The 22,661-nt window shown below is 42.6% G+C and overlaps 1 protein-coding gene across 1 annotated transcript; it reads left to right on the forward strand.

Moving 5' to 3' along the window:
- The first annotated feature begins 14,074 nt into the window (after positions 1-14,074).
- Positions 14,075-22,563, forward strand: MRPL33 (mitochondrial ribosomal protein L33). The gene is made up of 4 exons (XM_005895754.3): positions 14,075-14,194; positions 15,069-15,087; positions 16,721-16,827; positions 22,263-22,563. The coding sequence occupies exons 1-4, from the start codon at positions 14,173-14,175 to the stop codon at positions 22,310-22,312; spliced, it is 198 nt and encodes a 65-aa protein (XP_005895816.1). The 5' UTR covers positions 14,075-14,172; the 3' UTR covers positions 22,313-22,563.
- The last annotated feature ends 98 nt before the right edge of the window (positions 22,564-22,661 follow it).

The raw sequence follows: 22,661 nt of genomic DNA on the forward strand, positions 1-22,661 counted from the left end.
TCAATAAAGTGATTTTTTAAAAAGAATGTATATGTGGATTTGTGTGTAGCTCTAGCTTCTGTTGTTGTTGTTCAGTCACTCAGCCTTGTCTGACTCTGCCACCCCATGGACTGCAGCACTCCAGGCTTCCCTATCCTTCACTGTCTCCCAGAGTTTGCTCAAACTTGCGTCCATTGAGTCAATGATGCCATCCAACCATCTCATCTGTCACCCCCTTCTCCTGCCTTCAATCTTTCCCAACATTAGGGTTTTTTCAAATGAGTAGACTCTTCACATCAGATGGCCAAAGTATTGGAGCTTCAGCTTCAGCGTCAGTCCTTCCAATGAATATTCAGGGTTGATTTCCTTTAGGATTGACTGGTTTGATCACCTTGCTGTCCAAGGGACTCTCAAGAGTCTTCTCTAGCACCACAGTTCAAAAGCATCAGTTTTTCAGTGCTCAGTTTTATGGTCCAAATCTCAATATACCTTTTAAATCAGGATACATTGTCAGTAGTTATTGATCTCCACCCAGTGCCCTGGAGTCCCATGCTCATACCTTCAGCTGATGGATGCTTTCTTTGTGCATCCTGGGCCCCCACAGTGGGCCTGGTAGTTGAGTTCAACCTGGAAGCTAAAGACCTGCCTTAGTGGACCTGAGACTTGCCAGTATTCCAGGGACTTGAAGGCTGGGGGAAGAGCCAGGCATTGGTTAGGCTTTCTGGGACTGCTCCAGAATGGGTCCCTCCCTTCCCCAGTCTGCTCCTGTCCAGCTCAGTCTAAAATTGGCCTGCTTTCCTGCAAGACTTGGATTAAGGGATTCTTCTGCACAGGTTCAGAATGGATTTCAACCTCACTCATTAGAATCTCCTAAGCATCCTGCTCTCCATTTTAAATGACTTTACAGGTCTCAGAGCACTCATTTCTGGTGGTGTCTTCCATTCAAAGATTTCTCAAGTCCAAATACTTTGGTCCTTTGTTTCTGAGGTTGTGCAAGGAGAGAGAGGAGATGTAAGCTTTAGACTCACAAGCTGATGCAATCTAGCTGTGGGCTCTTTGGCGAGTCATTTTGCTTCTCTGGGCCTCAATTTTATCATCTGTAAAATGGGAATGTTGGTTCAGGTGCCCTCTGAGGTGTTCCAGCCCTAACATTCTGAGATTCTAGACCCCACTTTGACCAAAAGAGAAGGCTCAGAAGTCCTGTCCATCACTGCATGATGTCCAGGTGGAGGTAGAAAGGGCTAAGTGTAGTGTTAGGACAGCTGGGAGGACTCCGGGCCCGAAATGTGCTTTCCCTTCATGGACTTGGATTGGGAGTGCCTGTTGGGTGGCGCCTGGCTGGAAGGAGTGAGACAGTCTCTTCCAGACGTCCCCCTGCCTGAGTGGTTGCCTCACAGGCTCTCCCTACCACTTTCCAGGGTGGGGCGGGGAAGGGCAGCTGGGGAGCAACTGATGCAATAGGCAGGCTCAAGCCTGTGTTCTTCGAAGACTAAGCAAAAGTCGGCTGGCTGGGCTGGGCCGACCTAGGCAACAGCTTCAGGGCCCTACTCTTTGCAGGGTTTCAGCTTCCTCTTCTCTGCCTGTAATTGAAATGGGGTTCATTCTCTGGTCACCAGAGCCAGTAATTGACACTTTGTATTATACGTTTACTCCTGGAGCTCTTTAATCTTATAGCTTAAGAGAATATCCTTCCTTGCTAGGAATGGGGACATGCACGAGTACACATACACAGTGTGAGGACACACACACACATACAACGCAGGGACATTCATGGATGTGCGCGCGCACACACACACAGTGGGGGCCTCCAGAAGTAGGATCATTGTTTTGAGAATCTGCTCCCACCAGACCATGCTTCCCACCAGCTCTTCCAGGAGGAAGTGGATCCAGTCAAAAGGATCAGAGAGCATCAGAAGATGGGGAAATTGCCTTTGTATAGCCAAAGCCTCCAAATATGCCCCAAGGGATGCCATTTCTATTCAAGGCCCATCTATCAAATATAAATGAGTCTCTGGGCTACTTTCCATCTCCCAGGGATCTGGATGCCCAGAACACAATAACTAGTCTTTTAAGTTAGTGAAAAGGAAAAAAAAGGAAGTGCATCAAGTTCTCAACAAAAGGAAAATGGCTAAATATTGCACTCAAACTATGCCTCCATCATAAATTCCAAGGAACTTTGTCTTACTAAACCCATGCTTCAAGGCTCTGTATTCCCTGCAAAAGGCTCAAGAAGGAAAGTTGAAGTCCATTTGGGTTCTATGTCCCTTGTAATTATCATAATTTACTTTGTACTTACTATGTTTCAGGTCCTATGCTAAATGATTTATGTGATTTATCACATTTCATTCTCACAAAAACCTTATGAGATAGGCTACTATAATCTCCATTTTACAGATGCAGAAACTGAGGCACAGAAATTTATGTAACTTGCCCAAGGACACAGGGTTAGTAAGTGGTAGAGTCAAGGTGTTAACCTGATTCTCCTGACTCCAGGACCTAGGCTCATAACAATCTGAAAAACCCACATGTACAAATAGAGTTTAAGTGGCATAGACTCCTTCACATTACAAAAGGATTCGTCAGAATGTTCTCTAAATCCCAAATTCCTCTATAGCTTTAGTCGATAAAATCCATAATTTTATTTTCCAGGGTTTGTTTTATGTCCAAATTTTTAGGAATGTGTTGTTTTTCTTTTTTAAAGAGTGATTTTTGTTTATGCTGGATCTTTGTTGCTGCGTAGGCTTTCTCTAGCTGTGGCACGTGGGGGCCACTCTCCAGTTGTGCTGTGCAGGCTTCTCATTGCAGTGGCTTCTCTAGTTGTGGCTCCCAGGCCCAGAGTGCAGGCTCAGGAGTTGTGGTACTTAGGTTTAGCTGGTCTGCTGCATGTGGAATCTTCCCAGACTGGGGATCGAGTCCATGTTCCCTGCATTAGCAGGCAGATTCTTATCTACTGTACCACCAGGGGAGTCTAGGAACATATTTTTTAACCTAACACACAGACTTCTGCTCTTTGGGAAGTGTCACTCCTAGACTTTCATCAAATCAGTTCATTCTGTTAATAGTTAACAACTGACTTTCTGTCTTATTGGCACTGAATACATTTAGAAAGGAGCTTTGGACAAGGTAGTTCTAATTTAAGTATGAATTGTATAATTATACATTTGAATATATTCACACATAATCAAATTTAATCAAATGGACAGCTCGAAAGAGTGAAATTGGAGTGTTTTCATGGTGGAGCAGGAGTTGGGGGCTTTCTTCTTGATTTGGCCGTCATCTTGATTTATAGATGTTTTATCTCATTAACCTTAATGTCACGGAGCTAATTAGTAACTCTGAAAACTGCAAAACACACTTGAAGCAGTCCTGTAGCTCTTTAACTTCCCCATGCACCAGATTAAACTGGACTCAGTTATTCTGAATCACAGAAGACATCTTTCAAAAGGTTTTGCCTCCTTCATTTGGAATGGCTTACTGCCATGAAGATCAAGCTGGATGTGGATCCCAGTTTTCCCTTTTGGCTGCACATCACATTACATCAAAACCGTCTGAATCCTTCAAATCCCTTGCTTCACAGAGAGACACACATATGCAGATTGCTGTGATTACCTCTGTTTGGGTTAAGTACTCCCAGGACCCTGCGGAGGGGCCCAAGGATCTCACTGCCTGCGTTCTGCCTGCTGGTGAGCATCAGGGCAGCTGTGTGGGGACCCAGCCCTGTTCAGGAGGCTGCCATCTTCAGGATGCAGAAGGTCCCTTGGGTCCTAAGAGCACTATGGGCATCCTTTTCCTTCTTTCCCTCTTTTCACCTCCGGACCAACACCCTGAGGCACAGGTAGTTACAGTCTTTCTTCCCTTATGACTTTCTATGGGAGGACTCTGGGCTGCTTGGCAAGTCCTCCCCACCCCCTCCCTCCCTTTTCTTATGGCTGAATTAGATGGTTGCTAGGATAAAGGATGGTAGACATCAAAGAGGCTAAATTAATCTATAAGATAAAGGGGAAAGCCATTCTCTGGAGAGTGAATGGGCTAGAAATGGCTGTCGAATGGGACTTTGGGTGAGAAAAATGGCTACATCTCAGGAAACTTCTCAAAGGTTTCCATGATTTTTAAGGCATTTGGAGTTCAATTTATGTTTCTTTGAATAGGATACCATGTGAAGATGGAACTACATAAGGGAGGAAGGGGGCTCAGGTTTATTCAAGTTACATTTCAAATAATTTTTTTGAGAAAGGAAAGTGATTCAGGTAGCAAAATCTAAGATGATGACTTGCAGTGGGGTTTTCTGAATTTGCCTAGTCCTGGAACAGGACTGTGAATTGTAGGAGTAATAGAGAGCGGCCTGTGATGACATATTATCAGGTGGGGAGCCTTGGATCTGTGGGTGAAGCTGAGGTTTCTCCTAGGAGGATTTCACACGAAGGACAAACTCCAGTGCTGAAATAGGTGATAACAAGTGAATCTCTATTCTTGATTTAGTTTGAAAATGGACTAGATTGTTAACATACAGACGAATATTTGTGTGGGCCCTTGTTCCTTAAGTGCCAAACTAATGTTCTAACGCCGTTTGACATGTCTCCCTGCTGAGTGACTCAGCGCTGGCCTCATGGACCCTCCACAGGCTCTCCCTCCCTCAGGGGCGCAGGTGTGTCCCCACCTAGGTCAGAGGCCAGGAAACTAACCACAATCTCCTGGCTAGAGACTCAGGCTTCTGCCTTGGAGGCAAAACAGGGTGAAACACAGGCAGGCAGGATCCCAAACCACAGAAGCTCAAGTTAGGTCATCCTTGTGAACATGACAACTCGCTGTCGTTCTCGATCAACAAAGAAGAAACACAGACCCATTCAAAATGGCCCTAAAAGACAGAATTTGCATGACTATGGCAACTTGCCATTGAATGCTGTTCCTAAACAACTGAAAAGTTAATCAGCCATTCTTTTCACAAGGCAAGAAAGGTGCAATGATACATTCACACCAGGACAGGGGAGTACGGGAGTTTAAATCACTTTTCTGGCAGCCAATGAGTCCAGTGTCGGAGTTCACGATCCCTCCTTATATGCACCTGGCAACTTGGGGGACTGGGTGCTGGGCAGGGACCATCCTCCCAGGAGATGCTGCCGAGACATTCAGAGGATTGTCCCTCTGTGGGACCCACCTCTCTGGAACAGTTAGAAATTAGGTTGAGGATTGGGTTGAAGGGGAGGAAGTCATAATGGAAAATTATTATTCTTTTGAAAACAGTTATTCATGGGGACTTCCCTGGTGGTCCAATGGCTAAGACTCCATGCTCCCAATGCAGGGGGGCCTGGGCTCGATCCCTGGTCAGGGAACTAGATCCCACATGCTGCAACTAAGACCCAGGGAAGCCAAATAAATAAATAAACGTTTTTTTTAAAGGAAGGAAAATAGTTATTCATGGAAACTTTGCCATGACTGGTATGGCCATTACCGTGGTCATTTTACTTTACCTTAAACATGGACCCCAGTTCAAGACAGAGGTAGACGAGCCCTAGGGAATGCACAGTTACTATTTATTCAATTCATTTGCAGGAATCAAGCAAATGAAGTTGATGATAAAAATGACATTGCTTTAGAAGGCATTCTCTCATGTTCACGGTATATTTAAAATAATCATTAGGAAAAAGGTTACGGTGTTTTGAAGAATCTGTCAGAAATCTTCAGCCCAATTTGTTCCTAGGGCAGGATGAGAATGGATTTCCTTTGGCTGAAATCCTAGCTTCTATTGTTAGGATGATGCAGAAATTTTGGATAATAGTACACATAGGAAAAACAAAGAGAAATATTTTCTCTTCTAGACTGACACCCTTGAAGACTACTTCAAATATGAATTATTGCGCTGTTCCTTTAAGGCTAGTTAAGAACAAACACGTTTGTCTTTTGCAGGATCTACTATTTCCCCAACTCACAAAAGCCATACTGGTTGCCTTTGACTCTGGGGTAGATCTTACTGACATCCATTTTAAACAGAGGAAAGAGGAGGTATATTAGAATTGTTGCTGAGTGTAATTAAATTCTACCCACTATAAACATGTTGGAGGCAGCTTCATGGATTCCCTCCTCCAGACCAGAAGAGTTATTTCTGGAGCTGGGGCTCCTTTGGCCACCCATACCCCACTGGTTGGCTCAGCCCCTGGTTCTTGTAGCTAGGTCCTCCTTGAGAAGACCAGTGTATTTTTTGGCTGCAATTTCATATAGCCTTTTGGTCTTCACAGATGAGACAACTAAATACATTCCTGCCTCACATGGCCATGAGTTCTTCTCTGTACCAGCATTAGACCAATCTTGTCTTGGACAGAGGGCTGGAAAGACTTAGACCCTAGAAGTTGGCATCTAGTCATGGTGATTACTGGCCCCACTCTAGCCTCATACCTGGCCCCAGAAACTGGACTCTTAGCTCATCCACTCACTTTACAAATATTTATTGAGCTCCTATCATGTGCCAGGCCCACAAATATGGCAGTAACTAAAAGAGGTGAAAATCTGTGCCCTTCTCTAACTTAGACTCTGTTTTAAAGAACCGAGCCTTGTCTTCCCATTCCTCTTCCAACCTTGGTTCCCTGATCAGTTAGTCACTTCTTCTAGAACAATCTTCCTCAAACTTCAAGGTGCTTATGAATCACTTTGAGTTGCAGATTCTGATTCAGTGGGTCTAGGGTGGGGACTGAGATTCTGAATTCCTCACAAGCTCCCAAACGATACTGCTGCAGCTGCTGGGGGTGTTGCCTGGATTACGCTATGAGTGGCATTGATGCACAGCCAGTAGCACCATCGGTGAGTCTTTCAGAAACACAGAATATTAAAAGAAAAAAAAAATATCAAGCCTTACTTTGGCCTCATGGCTGAGATCCCCTTTTGACAAGATCCCCAGGCGTTTCTCCCCATGGTCTAGAACAGTGATTCCCAAAGCACATGAAACAGCAGAAGCACCAGGTGAAAGTTACAAACCGCCTGCGGGCCCTCATCCCCCACTGAGTTGTATTATTTGGTGTTGAACACCCCACGTGATTCTGATGGATAGTAGGTTTGAAAACCTCAAAGAGCATTTTCGGAGGGCACTTTCCTAGGCTCATGGGACCTCACAGCGAAAAAAGCCTTTGAGATGACCTGAGGATAATCGTCTGAGATTGTGGTCTTCTCTGAAGTTACTGTCACACAAGTTCCAGGTAAGGAACTGAGGCCAAGTCCTCGAGCAGGGCCCCTGGCTGGCACACGGTGGGGTCAGGCCTTACACCAAGTTCTCCTTCCACCACAGCTGCCTCTCCTGCTGCTGTGATGCAGAACAGCTCCCACCCACCAGCATCCCCAGATTGCTTCTCCTTGACCACACCCCAAATCTTCCTTTCCTCCTGCCAAGAGTTTCAGCCCATTACCTCCACACCCTCACGCCCGCTTTATTTCAGCACCCACAGTTGCCCCCCTCTCCCGACCTGTGTCACCAACCACGTATTTAACTGGTTGACTTTCCCCAAAGGCCGATTCTGCCCACCCTTTGATAATGTTTGGAGCTCTTCTTGGGGAGGTGCAGTGTGTGGGTGGGAAGGGTGTTGTCTGCTGGCCTTCCATCCATCTCTCAGGAAGGCAATTAAGCTTCCTTCTCTTTGTCTTCAGTTCCAGCGCCTTTTTTGCTAAGTATTCTGCAACCTTCTGGAATGCAGGTGAGCACCTCTTCTCTTTACTGACAGCCCCAAGACTTCCTCATTCTTTCAACCTGGCTACATTCTCCCCTCCCCTGCCTGCACAGGTAGGTGCTGCTCACCGTCAAAGTTAAATGGACACACATGGAATTTATGGTCTACGCTAGGGGCCTTCACTTGGAGTCCACAAATCCCTAGCCCAGTACTTTAAAAATTTGAGTGTACACTAAAATCTCCTAGGGAGTTTAAAAACCCAGACTGCACTGAAGTCAATTAAATTAAAAACTCTGGGGGTGGGAGGCAAGCATCAGTTGCTGATAAATCTCCCCAGGCATTTCTACTGTGCAGCCAAGGTTGAGAACTACTGGAAAGTCCAGGTAAAATTGGACAAGTATATGTCCTTTTGGTGGAAAAACTAAGCCACAGCTTTTAGCAGATTCTTAAAGGCTCCAATGACACTCTTCTACTTCCCTTTTTCCCCTTTCAAAAACGGTGAGCTGACTGGTCTAAGATAACAAGCAGGAAGAGCTTACCAGTTATTAGAGAAACACCAAATATATGTGTTAACTAAATAAGCAGGTATTAACATGTAGGGCAGAGAAAGAGCCTACTGTTGCTTCACGAGGTGAAGGGGGCTTGGGAATATTGTGTTTGGTGAGATGGGTTGATCTCTGCCTCTCTCCCAGTTAACAGGAAAAAGGTGTGATTTCAGATGCTACCACTACAGAGATCTGATCACATCACTTAACTCCCCTGCTGCCCACAGAACCAAGGCCGCGCCCCCACTACATCATCTTGGCTCCTTCCTTTCTGGTTACCTAGCCCCAGGGATCCTTTCTAGTCACCATGCTCATTTTTTCACACACTCTAGCCCCAGAAGGATGTGCACTGCTCATTATTTTTTTTTTTTGGACAAGTCTGTGCCCTTGCTTCTATTCTTCTCTTGGTTCCTCCCAATCTCCCTGTCTCAAGTGGACCTGGGAGGGGAGGTAGGATTGAAGAGACGGAGAATGGCTCAAGGCAAGGTAACCTAGTACAGAAGGTGCTCAGTTCATACTTGTCAAAGTTAGTGGGGCACCGCTTTGTGTTAAGAGCTCCTGCTGGCGGGGAGTGGAGGGTGACACAAGTGTGGGATTGGGAAGATATACAGAGACTCGGAAGCTCTGGCTCTCAAGGGACATAGATGCCAGTAGGGAGGCAGACCAGTGATCCAAGGAGGGAAGGAAACATAGCAAGTGCTCTTAGGGGAACCTGTGGAAGGTAGGATGGGAAGTGGAGGGTAAGGAGAGACTTCCTCCAAAGAGTGACTGTTATTCTTCCAGAAAGGTCAGGCTCCATGGAAGAGAGATGGGGCTGAATTAGGAGAGTGAGGCCAGACTACAGAAGGCACTTAATGCCAACTTTAGGATACTCTGCACACAGATTAAACCTGGTTGGTGCCCCTAGGTCTTGCCAGCCTTTAGTCTTGCTCCCTCAGGAAGTTTTTGCTGTAATACTAAGCTGTTGAGGTGGAGGACCCGATTTTGAAACTGTCCAATCTGCCAGGAGGTGCCTGAGCTGGTGAAGTGAAGTGAAAGTCACTCACTCTCTGCTACCCCAGGGACTGTAGCCTGCCAGGCTCCTCTGTCCTTGGCATTTTCCAGGCAAGAATACTGGAGTGGGTTGCCATTCCCTTCTCCAGGGGATCTTCCCATCCTAGGGATCAAACCCAGGTCTCCTGCATTGCAGATGGATTCTTTACCATCTGAGTCACTAGGGGAGTCCCTACAGATGCGAGAGCTGGACCATAAAGAAGGCTGAGTGCAGAAGAATTGATGCTTTAAAACTGTGGTGTTGAATAAGCCTCTTGAGAGCCCCTTGGACTGAAAGGAGATCAAACCAGTCAATCCTAAAGGAAATCAACCCAGAATATTCATTGAAAGGACTGATGCTGAAGCTGAAGCTCCAATACTTTGGCCACCTGATTCAAAGAGCTGACTCACTGGAAAAGACCCTAATGCTGGGAAGGATTGAGTTGGTGAAGGTAGAAGCTATTCTCATCTTGTCCTGTAGTCTCCCTCCCTCAAATGCCCATGTGCCCAGGCCCCTGGGATAGCCAGGCAGCCGAGATCACTGACCCTGTAGACAAGAACAGTGGCTGTACTTCCAAACTGTGGTCAGGCAGGATGTAGGTAGGACAGTGGGCTGAACAAATAGGCAGTTAGGGGCCTCTCAGCACAGCAGAGAGGGGAACAGCTGTGATCCTAGATCCTCACGGTCGAATCCCAGTGCTAAGCAATGTGGGGCCGACCAGCACAATGCAGACACTGGCTAAGGCCCTGCGAGAGCAGATATTCAATAGATGTTGTTTCCCTCCATCTATTTTTCTGGGCTGAGAATCTAAGTTAAATAGCTCTACCTTCTCCCAGGTGCCAAAAAAGGATGAGTGCCCCTCCCCTAAGGACTATACCCTTTCTATTTGGGCTGCCAGGATGCTCTAATTGTTCTGCACTTTAATAAGACACAGAGGGCTCATTATGTAAATTCAGACAAATATACACAATTACCCCAGATCATAAATTACATCTATATTAATAAACATTTTAATTAACACTTACCAACTGCCAACAAAGTGTTAGGTGTAAATAACAGGTGGATGTAGAGTGAAGTAATAAGACTAGAAAGCCACTGCTTCTCTCTACTCCATACAAGAATATCAACAAACAGTGTACATGCTCTTTTTATAAGTAAGCTTATAAGTTTGCCTGAAGCCTGAAACAATCAACAGTATACAAATTCTTATCACTGTTTGCCATTTAAATGTAAGTATTTATTAATAATTTAACATTTGTATGGTGTATCTCATTCCAGAGTCATTCATTCATTCATTGAACAGATATTTAATAGAGGCAGCAAGCATTGTTCCAGGCACCAGGATACAGGAGTAAAGAAGACAAAATTCCTGATCTTAAGATGTTTACATTCTGGTGAACAAAGATAGACAATAAGGAAATTAACCAGTACACAAGTAATATTAAATGATAATAAGAACTGTCAGAAAATATAGTGGGGTAGAGTGAATAGGGAGTGTGTGCCTGTGCATGCATGTGCTTGCCCGCTGCTTTTTTACATAGAGTGGGCACAGAGGCCTCACAGATTAAGTGAAATTTGAGTGACAGGACTTGTTGATGGGTTAGATATAGGGTGTAATAAAAAGAGGTATCAAGTTGGCCGCCAGGGTTTTCATATTAGCAACTGGAAAAGTTAAATTGCCACATACCGTCACAGAGGAAGCCTGTGGGGTACAGTGCAATTCTGGGAATTTGATTTTGGATGTGTGATGCCAAGGAGGCAATTAAATGCACAAGTCTGAAATTTGGAGAAAAGATTGGGACAGGAGACATAAATCTGAAAGTGTTCAGCGTGTAGATTAAAAAATATATATTTATTTATTTGACTGACAAAGGCAGGATCTTTGTTGAATCATGTGGCGTCTTTCTTTACGGCCCACCGACTCTCTAGCTGTGGTGTGTAGGCTCAGTAGTTGCAGTACACAGGCTTAGTTACTCCACAGCATGTGGGATCTTAGTTCCCTGACCAAGGGTCAAACCCATGTCCCCTGAATGGCAAGGTGGATTCTTAACCACTGGATTGCCAGGTCCCAGCTTGTAGATTTTTAAAAACATAAGCCAGATGTGACCATCAAGGGAATGAGTGTGGACAGAGAAGAGATCCAAGAACTGGATCTGCCCTCATAACCTCATCACCTCCCAAAAGCCCCACTTGCAAGCACCATGATGTTGGGGATTAGGTTTCAACATATGAATTTGGTGCAGGTGAGGGGATACACAAACATTCGGTCTTTAGCAGATACTCTATAACTGTGGTCCTGAATTGATTCTGAAGTGCTGTTTCCTATCTCTGAGGAGGTGTAGGTTTTGAGTGGTCTTCTGCTCCAGGCTGTTCCTGCTGCTGCCAATGCGCCCATAAAGCTCTCTCCTCCCTGGACAAGGCCTCTGCATGGTCAGACAGTTTGGGAAGGAAGACAATGGAAGTATGACAAAAGGCTGCCGGGCCTGTGGGTGGGATTTGAAACCTCAAACTGGAATCCAGAGCAATTGGGACTGGAAGAGAATGTGGCCATTTCCATAATCCAGAGTTTCCTTGACTTGTGGAGTCCAAGATTCTGAAGTCATCCCTCAAGAGATGATGCTTCATTTTACACTGTGAGCTCTGAGACAGATTTCATCTAAATGAAAATTCTATGGCTTAAAATAAAACTTGAAACCCCCTAAAATCTAGTCAAGTGCTGTGCATCAGATGGTGGCTTCTATATATCACTTCCTTCCAAAAGAACCAGAGTACCTTGAAGACATGGCTGATTCCATGTTTGGGCCAGGGAAAGTACAAGGTTAACCTGAGATAGCTGGTGACAGAAAGCAAGGAAGGAAATGCATTGAAAAAACACTGGACCAGCTTGAAGGGACTCCTAATGACCTCCTTTGGGAAACTTTGAACATCAAAAATAATGATGACCATGTTTGATTATAAAACAAGGGAAAAAATCCATTATAGTGATACTAAAAATTTAAAGAAAATTACACAAAGGGGAAAATGTCTTTGTCACCATTGGAAGTGACTCTTATGTTAATGTCTTACTTGAATATTAGTAATTAAAGAGAACAATTAGCATTTATCTTGCCTTTTTAGGAAGAATTATAATTCTGCCTCAATTGATTATAGAAAGCTTTTCTTTACAGAAGAAAACTAACAAATGAATAAGGAATGTAATGTTAGAAAAATTACCACTGTGTACCCCAAAACATAATTCCTGAGTAAAAACAAAGATCAACAATGAATGTTAAAACCATTGAGGAAAGGTTGATGGGGAGCAAGATATTTTCATATGCTGAAGTATCACCATACAGAAAACTTCAAAGAGTAAATCTACTTTTACACTGAAAAGGAGGGAAAGGTTGTGATGTCTCCAATTTGCTTTTACACAGCTAGCCAAAAACCCTAATCAAATAATATATATATATATAACATATATGTTATATATGCATATTAAAAATTCAATATACATAGCAGAATCTTAACATTTACTGGATTGCATATACAGCTTGTTCATTATAATATCTTTTCTACTTTTTGATATATTCAAAATGCTTCTTCATAGAAAATTAGGGAAGGGGAAGAAATACTGTATAGACTCTGGGCCTCATCTCTGCTTTTAAAAGACCCCAGATGACTGATACACTCTCAGGAATGAGAATCACTGATTCAGTGCCCACATTCAGCCTGAAACTGAGGTCTGGAGAATTGAAATGACTTTCCAAGGGACAGAATAAATACTAGAATTCATGTTCCTTGGCTTCCAATCTTGTGTTTTTTTCTTATAAATCTTCAAAAGGAATTTCTTAAATAAGAAACCTTATCCTCTTGAACACCTGAAGCTCTTGTTTGTCAGCAGCTGAACCACACATAGTAAGGAAGGATTTGGCCACCTAGAGCGGGCTCATTTGTTGGAATCTAGGTATGGGAAAAAAACCATTGGAGGTACCCAGGGCAAGGACAGTCCTAATTTTAAAAATTGAGTTGTATTGTATAACATTTTCTCTTTTTAATAATTTTATTACCTTCAGTGAGGATAATCTATGAGAATAAGTCTTTCACTTGTTTGTAATATTTAATATGTAGATAAAACCACAGATTAGAAAAAAAAAATCCTAAAATCCTGATTATTAGCTGGGAAATGAGGTTTTGGCTGAAGTACCTGGTGTTGCAGGACTTGCAGGTTTCTTGCAGAGAGATGAAGATTGGAAGATGGCAAAGTGGTTAGGTCCCAATGCTAGTGGGAAAGGCATGAGTCTTTGCAGTCAGACAAACTCTGGGTTCAAATTCTGACTTTGCCATTCACTAGTTTTGTGACATTAAGCAAATTATGTGACTGCTCTCAATCTCAGTTATTTGCCCCCTATTGCCAGGTAGGTGCTTAGATACAGCAGTTAAGATTCCCAGGGCCCAGCCCTCCTAGAAATCCAACACATAATCAAGGAATAGGGATATTCAGGTGGAGTTCTTAATTCTGGAGAGACTGAGAGTAGATCTTAACCAGATGGAAATGGAGTTGGGCCGGAGGAAGAAAACGAAGGCAACAATTTAAGGAAATAGTGCAGAAGCCTGATAGTCTGGAATGGGTGAGGAACATGGAGTTCCTGTGGCTTTAATGTAGTCGACTGACGATTATTTAGTGAAATATGTATGGAAAACATCTAACTTTGACCCAGAAGTAGGAGTTAGGGTCTGGGGCACGAACCCCTAGCGATAACAAAGATCCTCTCCAAAAATAAAAAGGACTCCACACTCCAGCACCACATAAGAGACATCTGGACTGTAGAGGCCACAGAAAAGAGGCGGTCTCACCTGAGGTTTACGTAGGGGGCGTGGCTGTGGAGAACTTCCGGACTCCTTTTCCGGAACAGGCCTGTGCCCCGGAAGCAGTTGTTTGTTGCTGGACCTTTGGGCCCGTTACCGAGTCTTCAGGGGTACTGTCGCCATGTTCCTGTCGGCGGTTACGTGTAAGTGGGGCTGGAGGCGGCGGCAGGGCTTGCAGCGCGGGCGGGAGGTGGTGACAGGTGGGCCTTGGGACATTGCAGGGTGGAGTGCGCACGCCGGTGGGGAAGCTGCCGCTGCGACGTCCCAGGCCTTCAGGACTACAGCACCCGGCATGCCCCGCGGCATGCTCCCTGTGGGGCGAGTGGGTTTTGGGGGTCTTCGGCGCAGATTTTGGGTCCGTTGCGGCTCATTCGGACGGTAGAGTCTGGCCGGCAGAAGTGGGGCTCTCCCTCGCCCTCTGTAGCGGTGTGTCAGCAGAATCGCTGGACGTTCTAACTGAGAAAACTTCAGAATATTTAGTTCACTCATTTCGAGTTCGCAAGGTGAGAAACAGTAATTGATCCTAGGTGGTACAGCGGGCTGGGAGAGAAGCCCACTGGCTCCCAAGACAGTGTTCTTTGGTGCACCAGGCTGACTTCCCGGATGGATTTAATTTCCTTTCTCCACCTGATGTGATGGTTGTTGAATTTGCATAGATTAATTTACCAGACAAGAGGCTTGTTCTAGTGCAAATATTTGCACCTTAGAAGAGGAGCAAATGGAGCAGATCTTTGGGAAGATTTAAAAGGTAGTCAGTTCAGCTGAAAAGAGATTGTGTAGAGCATTCCATCCAGAGTTGTGGTGGTCCGATTGGATTTTTAAAAAGCATCTATAAAATCCTAACGGGAACCCCCAAAGCTCGGGAGTAGTTACTTGAGTGACAATTTATGACATATTTCATGACTTAAATATTTTTATTATAATCTTAAAATTTGAGCTTTATTTGAATTTTGCATAAGCAAGATAATAAATTGTTTTTTTTCCTTTTCTATCCGACTTTCCCTGCCTATGAAAAAGTTGCCAAGAGCAAGTCAAAGTAAGTAGAAGTTTTTCTTTTTTTTTTTTTTAAAGCTTGTTTATGTGAGATTCATTATTTCAGCTACTCTCAATGAATCCTTACGTTAAATTAAGCATTTGGCTTCAATTTTCTAAAGTCTGATTTGAGAATTACACTCGATGAATTGTTTTGGCCCTATGAACTGTTTACTAAAATGTTTTCCCTCCCTCCCAACTGATCTAAGTGAGCTTTCAGTTAATTTACTTAAAAGTTGCTTTTGCTGTCTTGTTCCTAAAGAAATCATCAGGGTCCCCATGTTCTTTGGACTACTACTGCAGTTCTGTTTCCTCAAATTGAGGACCAGGGGCCATTTGTCTGGAGCTCACTACAGGAATATAACAAAAAAAGCTGTGACTTGACTATCCACAGAGCCAGTGTTGAGTTTTGTAATCTTTTGCATTCATGGTACAAGCATTTCAAAAATAGCAAAGGCTAAAGATTCCATGCTGTACCAGGGAGACTATTAATACCAAACTGGTATTTCAAAAATAAAATTTGTAGACAATAACTGAAGTAAGATGTTCTGTGTTAAAAATAGAAAAATTCTAAAGCAGGCAGCATTTGTTTATAACCCAAGACATATAATAAATCCTTAAAGCTAGATTAAAGTTAATGGAAAACATGTATGCTTATATTCTTCCCTCAATATCTTTTATTGCTTTATATAGCTTTTCACACAATCCAGTTAGCTTGCTTTCCTTCTTCACATTCTGTGGGAATCTCCTGTGTCTTCAGTTTCTTTAGAGGTGTGCCCTGCGTCTCATGTTCTTTGTGTCCTTCTGGTGCCATGTGTCATATGTCTTGCCTTACAGACCTTGTGTACACAACGGACCTTCCATACTGTTGGTGTTACGTCTCCTGGGTGCAGATCTAGACTTAGAGGGCCTTGCGTATTGTGCTTGCCATAGCGCAAGTACTTAATATTGTATCACTCTAATGCATGAAGCACTATGCTGAACATTCAAAGGGATGTAAAGGTGTATAATATATTTTAGGTGCTTCAAATTCTTTTTGGAATTAGATGAGAAATCAAATAGCATGATCTACACAGGAAGATAAGACACCTGAAAAAGTAACAAACAGTATGAGGTATTAAAAGGTCCAGTGGGACAAAACATGAACTTTCTGCTTTGGATGATTGTAACTTAAACTATGAAAGGGAGCAACAAGGTTTTACACATTGTCAGTGTGAAAATTCCAGTCCCTTTATTCTGTAACTTCCTGATTTCACTCTCACTGCTCATACGTGAAAGATAAAGCTCTTCCGAGACAATTTTCTTCCTGACTGGCCTGCTAGGGTCACCAGTACTTGTGTATTTTCCTTGTCCTGATTTCTCCTCCTGAAATGTGGGGGTCTGAGTCTATTCCCACAATGCAGTTTGATTAGTCTTCTTGCTTTGGTTAGGTCATTTCCAAGTCACTCTGTGTAATGGAACAAATATTGGGAATCAGAACCATTCTAAGATATAGACTGTCTTAAAACTGAACTTAAGGTTTAATTGATGTCCCCACAAGTAATACTACTTGTATAGTGTTCTTAGAATGTGGCATCCCCCTACGACTGATTTTAGTCTATTTCCTTAGCTTGTAACAGCTTGCTTTTAAATCTTAGAACAATTCTGGTGAAAATGGTGAGCCAAGCTGGAACAGGTTTTTCCTTCAACACTAAGAGAAGCCGACTATGGGAGAAACTGACTCTACTGCATTACGATCCAGTAGGTAAGATTCCAGAAAAGTTGCTCCATAATAAATTCAAATGCTTTCAAGGCCTGTTGCCCTTTTCAGATGATGATAAACAAAGGCAGTTTTGTGACCCCTTTGTCACTAGAGCATTCATTCCTAGTGTATATTGAAAGTTACTTTGGTGCTAGTTACTGTCCAAGGTGCTGGGATATTCATGGACATAAGATAGACTCACTGCCTTCAGTCTTGATGATCAAAGCCTGGTTTTGGAAGGGAGAGGAAGGAAGACGACAAATGCTCAGTGCTATGCGAGAAAAAAGCAGGATGCTGAGATACAGGATAGAGTTGCAAGGAGGTAGATCCCATCTTCATTCTTTAGGTAGGATAGTTCAGGGAATGTCTCTCTGGTAAGAGATAGTTAACTGAAGATTTGAAGGGGAAAAACCAGATATGTAAATAGAATAGGCGATACTGTTCGGTAAACAGAAAGAGAAGTATGTCAAGGTTGAGTTGAATTCTAAGACACTTGGTTGGTGTTTAGAGTTGGAATTGGTGCTAGAATCTTATTTCTTCAAATTAATCCATTACATAATGAAATATAGGCAGTTAACGTCATAATCCCTGAGGGAGTAAATGGCAATCCACTCCAGTATTGTTGCCTGGAGAATCCCATGGACAGAGGAGCTTGGCAGGCTTCATCCATGGTGTCGCAGAGTCGGACATGACTGAAGTGTCTTATCATGCATGCAGCATCATAATCAGTTATTTCGTTAACTAAGAACAAGGCCTGATAGACTCACTTCTGGCCAAGATGGAGCAATGGGACTGAATTTACCTTCCCTCCTGAAACAACAACCACAGAAGGACAATATAGGCAACAGAAGGCAGTGACCCTTGAGAGAAAGGAAACAAGTGCTTGTGAATAACCAGACAAAACGGAAGATTCTGTCTTCTTTGTTTACCTGCCTTCAGTCTTCAGATACATGAATGCGTCACGACACAAGCACCCGTACTCTCCAGGCAATCTGAACCCCATTTTACAGATGATGAGCTTGATGCCAAGGATTTTAGTTAAGGACACATAACTAAAATATGTGACAGAATAAAGGTTTGAATTTAGGACTGTCTGACTCCAAAACCTAGGCCCTGAGTCACTTTACATATGAACCTCTTATTGAGAGAGGAGGCTAAAACTTGCTCACTAGTGTGTGACCTCTGGTTGGGCACCAGTACGAATCTGCCTGACAGCCATCTTAATAGCTGCTTTCAGAGTTTGTAAAGAAGATCTTACAAACTGTTCATTATGCTGAATTCATCAAAACAAAAAATATCACCTTCAAAAAAATCGGGGCTGTACCAGTGTAAGGAGGCATTCAAAAAGGGCTCTGAGAGGGATTTCCCTGGTGGTCCAGAGGTTAAGACTGTGCTTCCACTGCAGGAGTGAAAGTGAAAGTGAGAGTTGCTAAGTCCTGTCCGACTCTGCAACCCCATGGACTGTACAGTCCATGGAATTAGCCTTTCCCTTCTTCAGGGGATCTTCTCAACCAGGGATCGAACACAGGTCTCCCGCATTGCAGGCGGATTCTTCACCAGCTGAGCCACAAGGGAAACCCAAGAGTACTGGAGTGGGTAGCATGGGTTTAATTCCTAGTTGGGGAACTAAGATCCTGCATGCCATGTGGCCAAAAAAAAATTGTTATGAATTCCATTCTTTAACAGAAATAAAATTTCCTGCTGTTTTTATGATGTGAAACTTTCTGGGCATTCTTTAATAAAATGGGAATTCTAGGTTTATCCCTGATGATTAGCAGTCTGAATTTCAGGATATATATCTCAAATGATGGAAAATTATTAGAATGATAAGGTATAGGTCTTAGTCTGGGTTGATATAACGAAATACCACAAACTAAATGACTTATAAACAGCACAGTTTTATTTCTCACAGTTCTGGGACCTGGAAAGCCCAATATCAAGGTGCCAGCATGGTGACTTTCTGGTGAGGGCCCTCGTCCTGGTTTATAGGAGGGGGTTCTTGCTGTGTTCTCACATGGTGGAAGGGGCAGGCAACTTCTGTGGGGTATCTTTTATGAGGATTCATCCCATTCACGAAGGCACCACCCTTGTGACCAAGGCACCTCCTCAAGGCCCCACCTCCTAATGCCATCATCTTTGTGGGTTAGGATTTCAACATAAATTTGGGGGAACACAAACTTTCAGACCATAGCAATATGATATTAGATTGATGTGGTGGTTTTCTCTCTCTGATTTCTTTGTATCAGCTGGTGAAAACCTAAAGTGACGAACTTTACAATAGAGTGGTTTTCTACCATTTTAGCTCCTTTAGAGCTTTTTTAGGAACTTGTACAATGTTAATAAATGTTGATTGAATAACCTTCTCTGAGATTTTAAGCGTGAAAATGTACTGGAATTTTCAGTCATAGTATGGAGATATTAGGAACTTTCTGTCAGATTGATTTTACATTTTGAGGTCAGGAAAGGATACAACCATAAACAGTTCCAACCATGAGCTGAAAGTGGAAGAAAATATTCATATCTATATTTCAGACAGACGATTAGAGCTTTTCTGAGAAGGGATCATTGGAACCTTGACAACACAACTTTGTCTCTTCTGAAGAAAATGTTCTGGGATAGCTGACTGCTTGGCATTCTGCCCACCTACCGAATGCCCTGTGGGCTTGCATGATGTTTGCCTTGCGGCCTGCCCCATTGCCCAGGGTACCAAATAGCTTGGCAGTTGTCCTAGCATGTTTTACTGCAGTGAGAAAATGGTTTAAGGGTTTAGTTTAAGGGTAATGTTTTGCTTGTCTGCTTTACAAAGAAAATCAGGCAAGGAAACATAGAAAAATTCCCAATTATTTGAGGACTTCATGGTATATACTCTATGGCTGAACCAGCCTATGTCTTTTCAAACTCCTTTCCTCATATGAATCTATATGCAAATTTCCCAGGAGGAAGGATTAAAGGCTGAGGCATAAGTGCATTAAACTCTGTTAAATATATGAAGGTTTATTATAAAGAAAATGAAAACTTGTCAGTTTTAATTCCTTGGATGACTAAACAAGACAATATTGACTTTAATTGAAGCAGAATAGATTTAGGTTAGATGTAGGGCAAGAACTTGACAGATTCATTCTTCTATGAATTAAGCAGCGAATATTTTGACAGAAAATTAATTTATTGTTTATGACTGAGGATAGCAGCGTGTCATCTGGACTCAGCTAACACATAGTGAGTGAGTGCTCTTTGGCAGCCCTGTGAGGGAGATGGAGTTAGCCCTCTCATGGGGAATAAAACTGAAGGAAGAGTATTTTGAGAAATTTGCCCAAGAACTTACAGTAGATAAATGGTGGCGGCAAGGCTTGAACCCGGTCTTTCTGATTCCAGGCCCCCTATTTTTTCTATTACATGGAGCCAGTCTAGTTTATTTTTTTCCTTTTTTAATCAGGACCTTCCCCTGCGATCAGCACTGTTGTTCTTATCTCCTGCCACCATTTATCTAAACTAGATGCTCTTCCCTGTTAGTTCATCCAAATGCTGCTGCTGCTTGAGAGCCTAAACTTGACCCTCCTTGTGAGATGTTTGCCTCACCATTCCAGTCCCTTTTAGTCTTTAGGTTTCTGTGGGGCTTACTGGATGTTCATACAGGTACCTCATGGTATATTGGTACTAAATCAGGGACTCTTCTTACACTTTCATAAATCCCACATTGCCTAGCACAGTTCTGTGGACTTAAATATTTATTCTTTGAATTAAGGGAATGAACGCAGCAAGTATATCAAATTTTCATGAATAGTCTTCATCAGTTCTTCCTATCCAGGGTCACTTAAATAATCTCCTGACCAGTTATCCATGAGACAAGTTCTTTTTTTAATCCATTTTTTAGTTTCATGTAGAAAAACATGGCGAAGAAGGTAATGGCACCCCACTCCAGTACTCTTGCCTGGAAAATCCCATGGACGGAGGAGCCTGTTAGGCTGCAATCCATGGGGTCGTGAAGAGTCGGATACGACTGCACGACTTCCCTTTCACTTTTCACTTTTCATGCATTGGAGAAGGAAATGGCAACCCACTCCAGTGTTCTTGCCTGGAGAATCCCAGGGATGGGGGAGCCTGGTGGGCTGCTGTCTGTGGGGTCGCACAAAGTCTAACACGACTGAAGCGACTTAGCAGCAGCAGCAGAAAAACATGGAAATATTTTTTGCAGTGAATAACAATGGGAAATTGTTTGGGTTCTTTACTACTGTCTTACAATGCTTTGTAGTCTTCCTTGGAATTTGAAGGAGCACTGGTCCTACTTATGTTTAATACTAGATCTTTTGAAATATATTTAAAATATTCCTATGTACAAAGTAATAAAATATATTATTAATTTTGTAGATAAGTTTCTGTTGACTGGTTAATGGTTATTAATTTTAGCTGCCATCAGAATCATCCTAAGAGTTTAAAAAAATACAGACTTCCAGTCCCACTCTAGTTCTACAGAAATAGAATTAGGGTAGAGATGGAGGTAAAAGTAGGAATGTATTTAAATAAGCTCCCTAGCTAACTGTTGATAATAGTTTGGGGATCTCACATGCAGGGTATCCATATTAATTATAGAAGAATAACAAAAAACAAAGCTAAAATTTCTTTGTGTGGTAGGGACAAGTGAGTTGCTGTCATGTCATACATAGTCTTTGGAGTTCCTGGCTCTTCTTTGGTGCACTGTTCTTGTTTTTTTGCAAAGAAAAATTTAGGTAGGGTGGTTTTGTGTGTGTGTGTGTGAGAAAGAGAGAGAGATGTGTGATGTTAGTGGAATGCTATATAGGGCATTACAGGAACTATCAAAACCTTATTGCCTAGTATCTGGTCTCTAATCTTTCATCCCGGCAGTGAGCGCTTTTGTTTGGTGTGTTTCAGAGAACTATACTCTGTTACGATATTCATAATAATAAGATTTGGGTTATAATAGTAAATCTGTACTTGGATATATGAAACCATTTCTGGAAAGTACAAGGTTTAATGTATATTTACTCTTCAGCCAGACTTCCTTTTCTTCTGTGGTCTGCTCAGTTTTTACCACTCTTTTTCTGGAGTCCAGCTTTTTCCTACAATCTCTCCTTGCTTTACCTCATACAAGAGTGGGCATTAGCTGAGTGAAAAAATTTTTTTGCCTGTAATTTTCTTTTTTTAATTTGAATGTTTCACATTGGTTATATGTGACTTTGTGGGGTATCAGGGTTGCCACTGGTTGGCTGTTGGGCCTTCCCTGTTTTCCTTACCATTTTCTGCAGTCCTCTCTGGTCTCTGGGATCAGTGAACTGAGTTTGCAAGTCAGCTCCATCCACATGACAAAGGAAAGTAAAAGAAGAGAAAGGAGAGGGCTCATGGTCTGATGTGTATTTTTATTAAAAAATGCTGATGATAAACTTTTTAGTTTTCTGCTACAATCCTTTTTTCTCCTCCTACAGTGAAAAAAAAAGTCCTCTTTGTGGAACAGAAAAAAATACGCTCCCTCTAAACAATGGATTGAAAATGAATTTGATTTATAAATGAGAAGATCGAGGGTGGGATACTGATTCAGAAATCTGCAGCGTGTAATAAAAGAAGAGGAAATGGCATGGAATCACTGCCTCCTGTGATTTGAAGGCCATTGTGAAGGAAAACAATGCAGTGAAAACAAGTTCTTCATATTAGGACATATACCATTGCATCACATTTATTTATCTTTCTGGATATTTTTATAGCCCTTAATAAAATATATTAAAATAGCCTGTGCTATTGTCTTTTAGTGATGTTTTCCCCCACTATTTGAAATTTAAAAACTACAGTACTAAAAAATAACCATTGTTTCATATAAGAAAAGAAAA

Source organism: Bos mutus, chromosome 11 (genome assembly GCF_027580195.1).
Source record: "Bos mutus isolate GX-2022 chromosome 11, NWIPB_WYAK_1.1, whole genome shotgun sequence".
In the NCBI taxonomy this organism is placed as follows: domain Eukaryota; kingdom Metazoa; phylum Chordata; class Mammalia; order Artiodactyla; family Bovidae; genus Bos; species Bos mutus.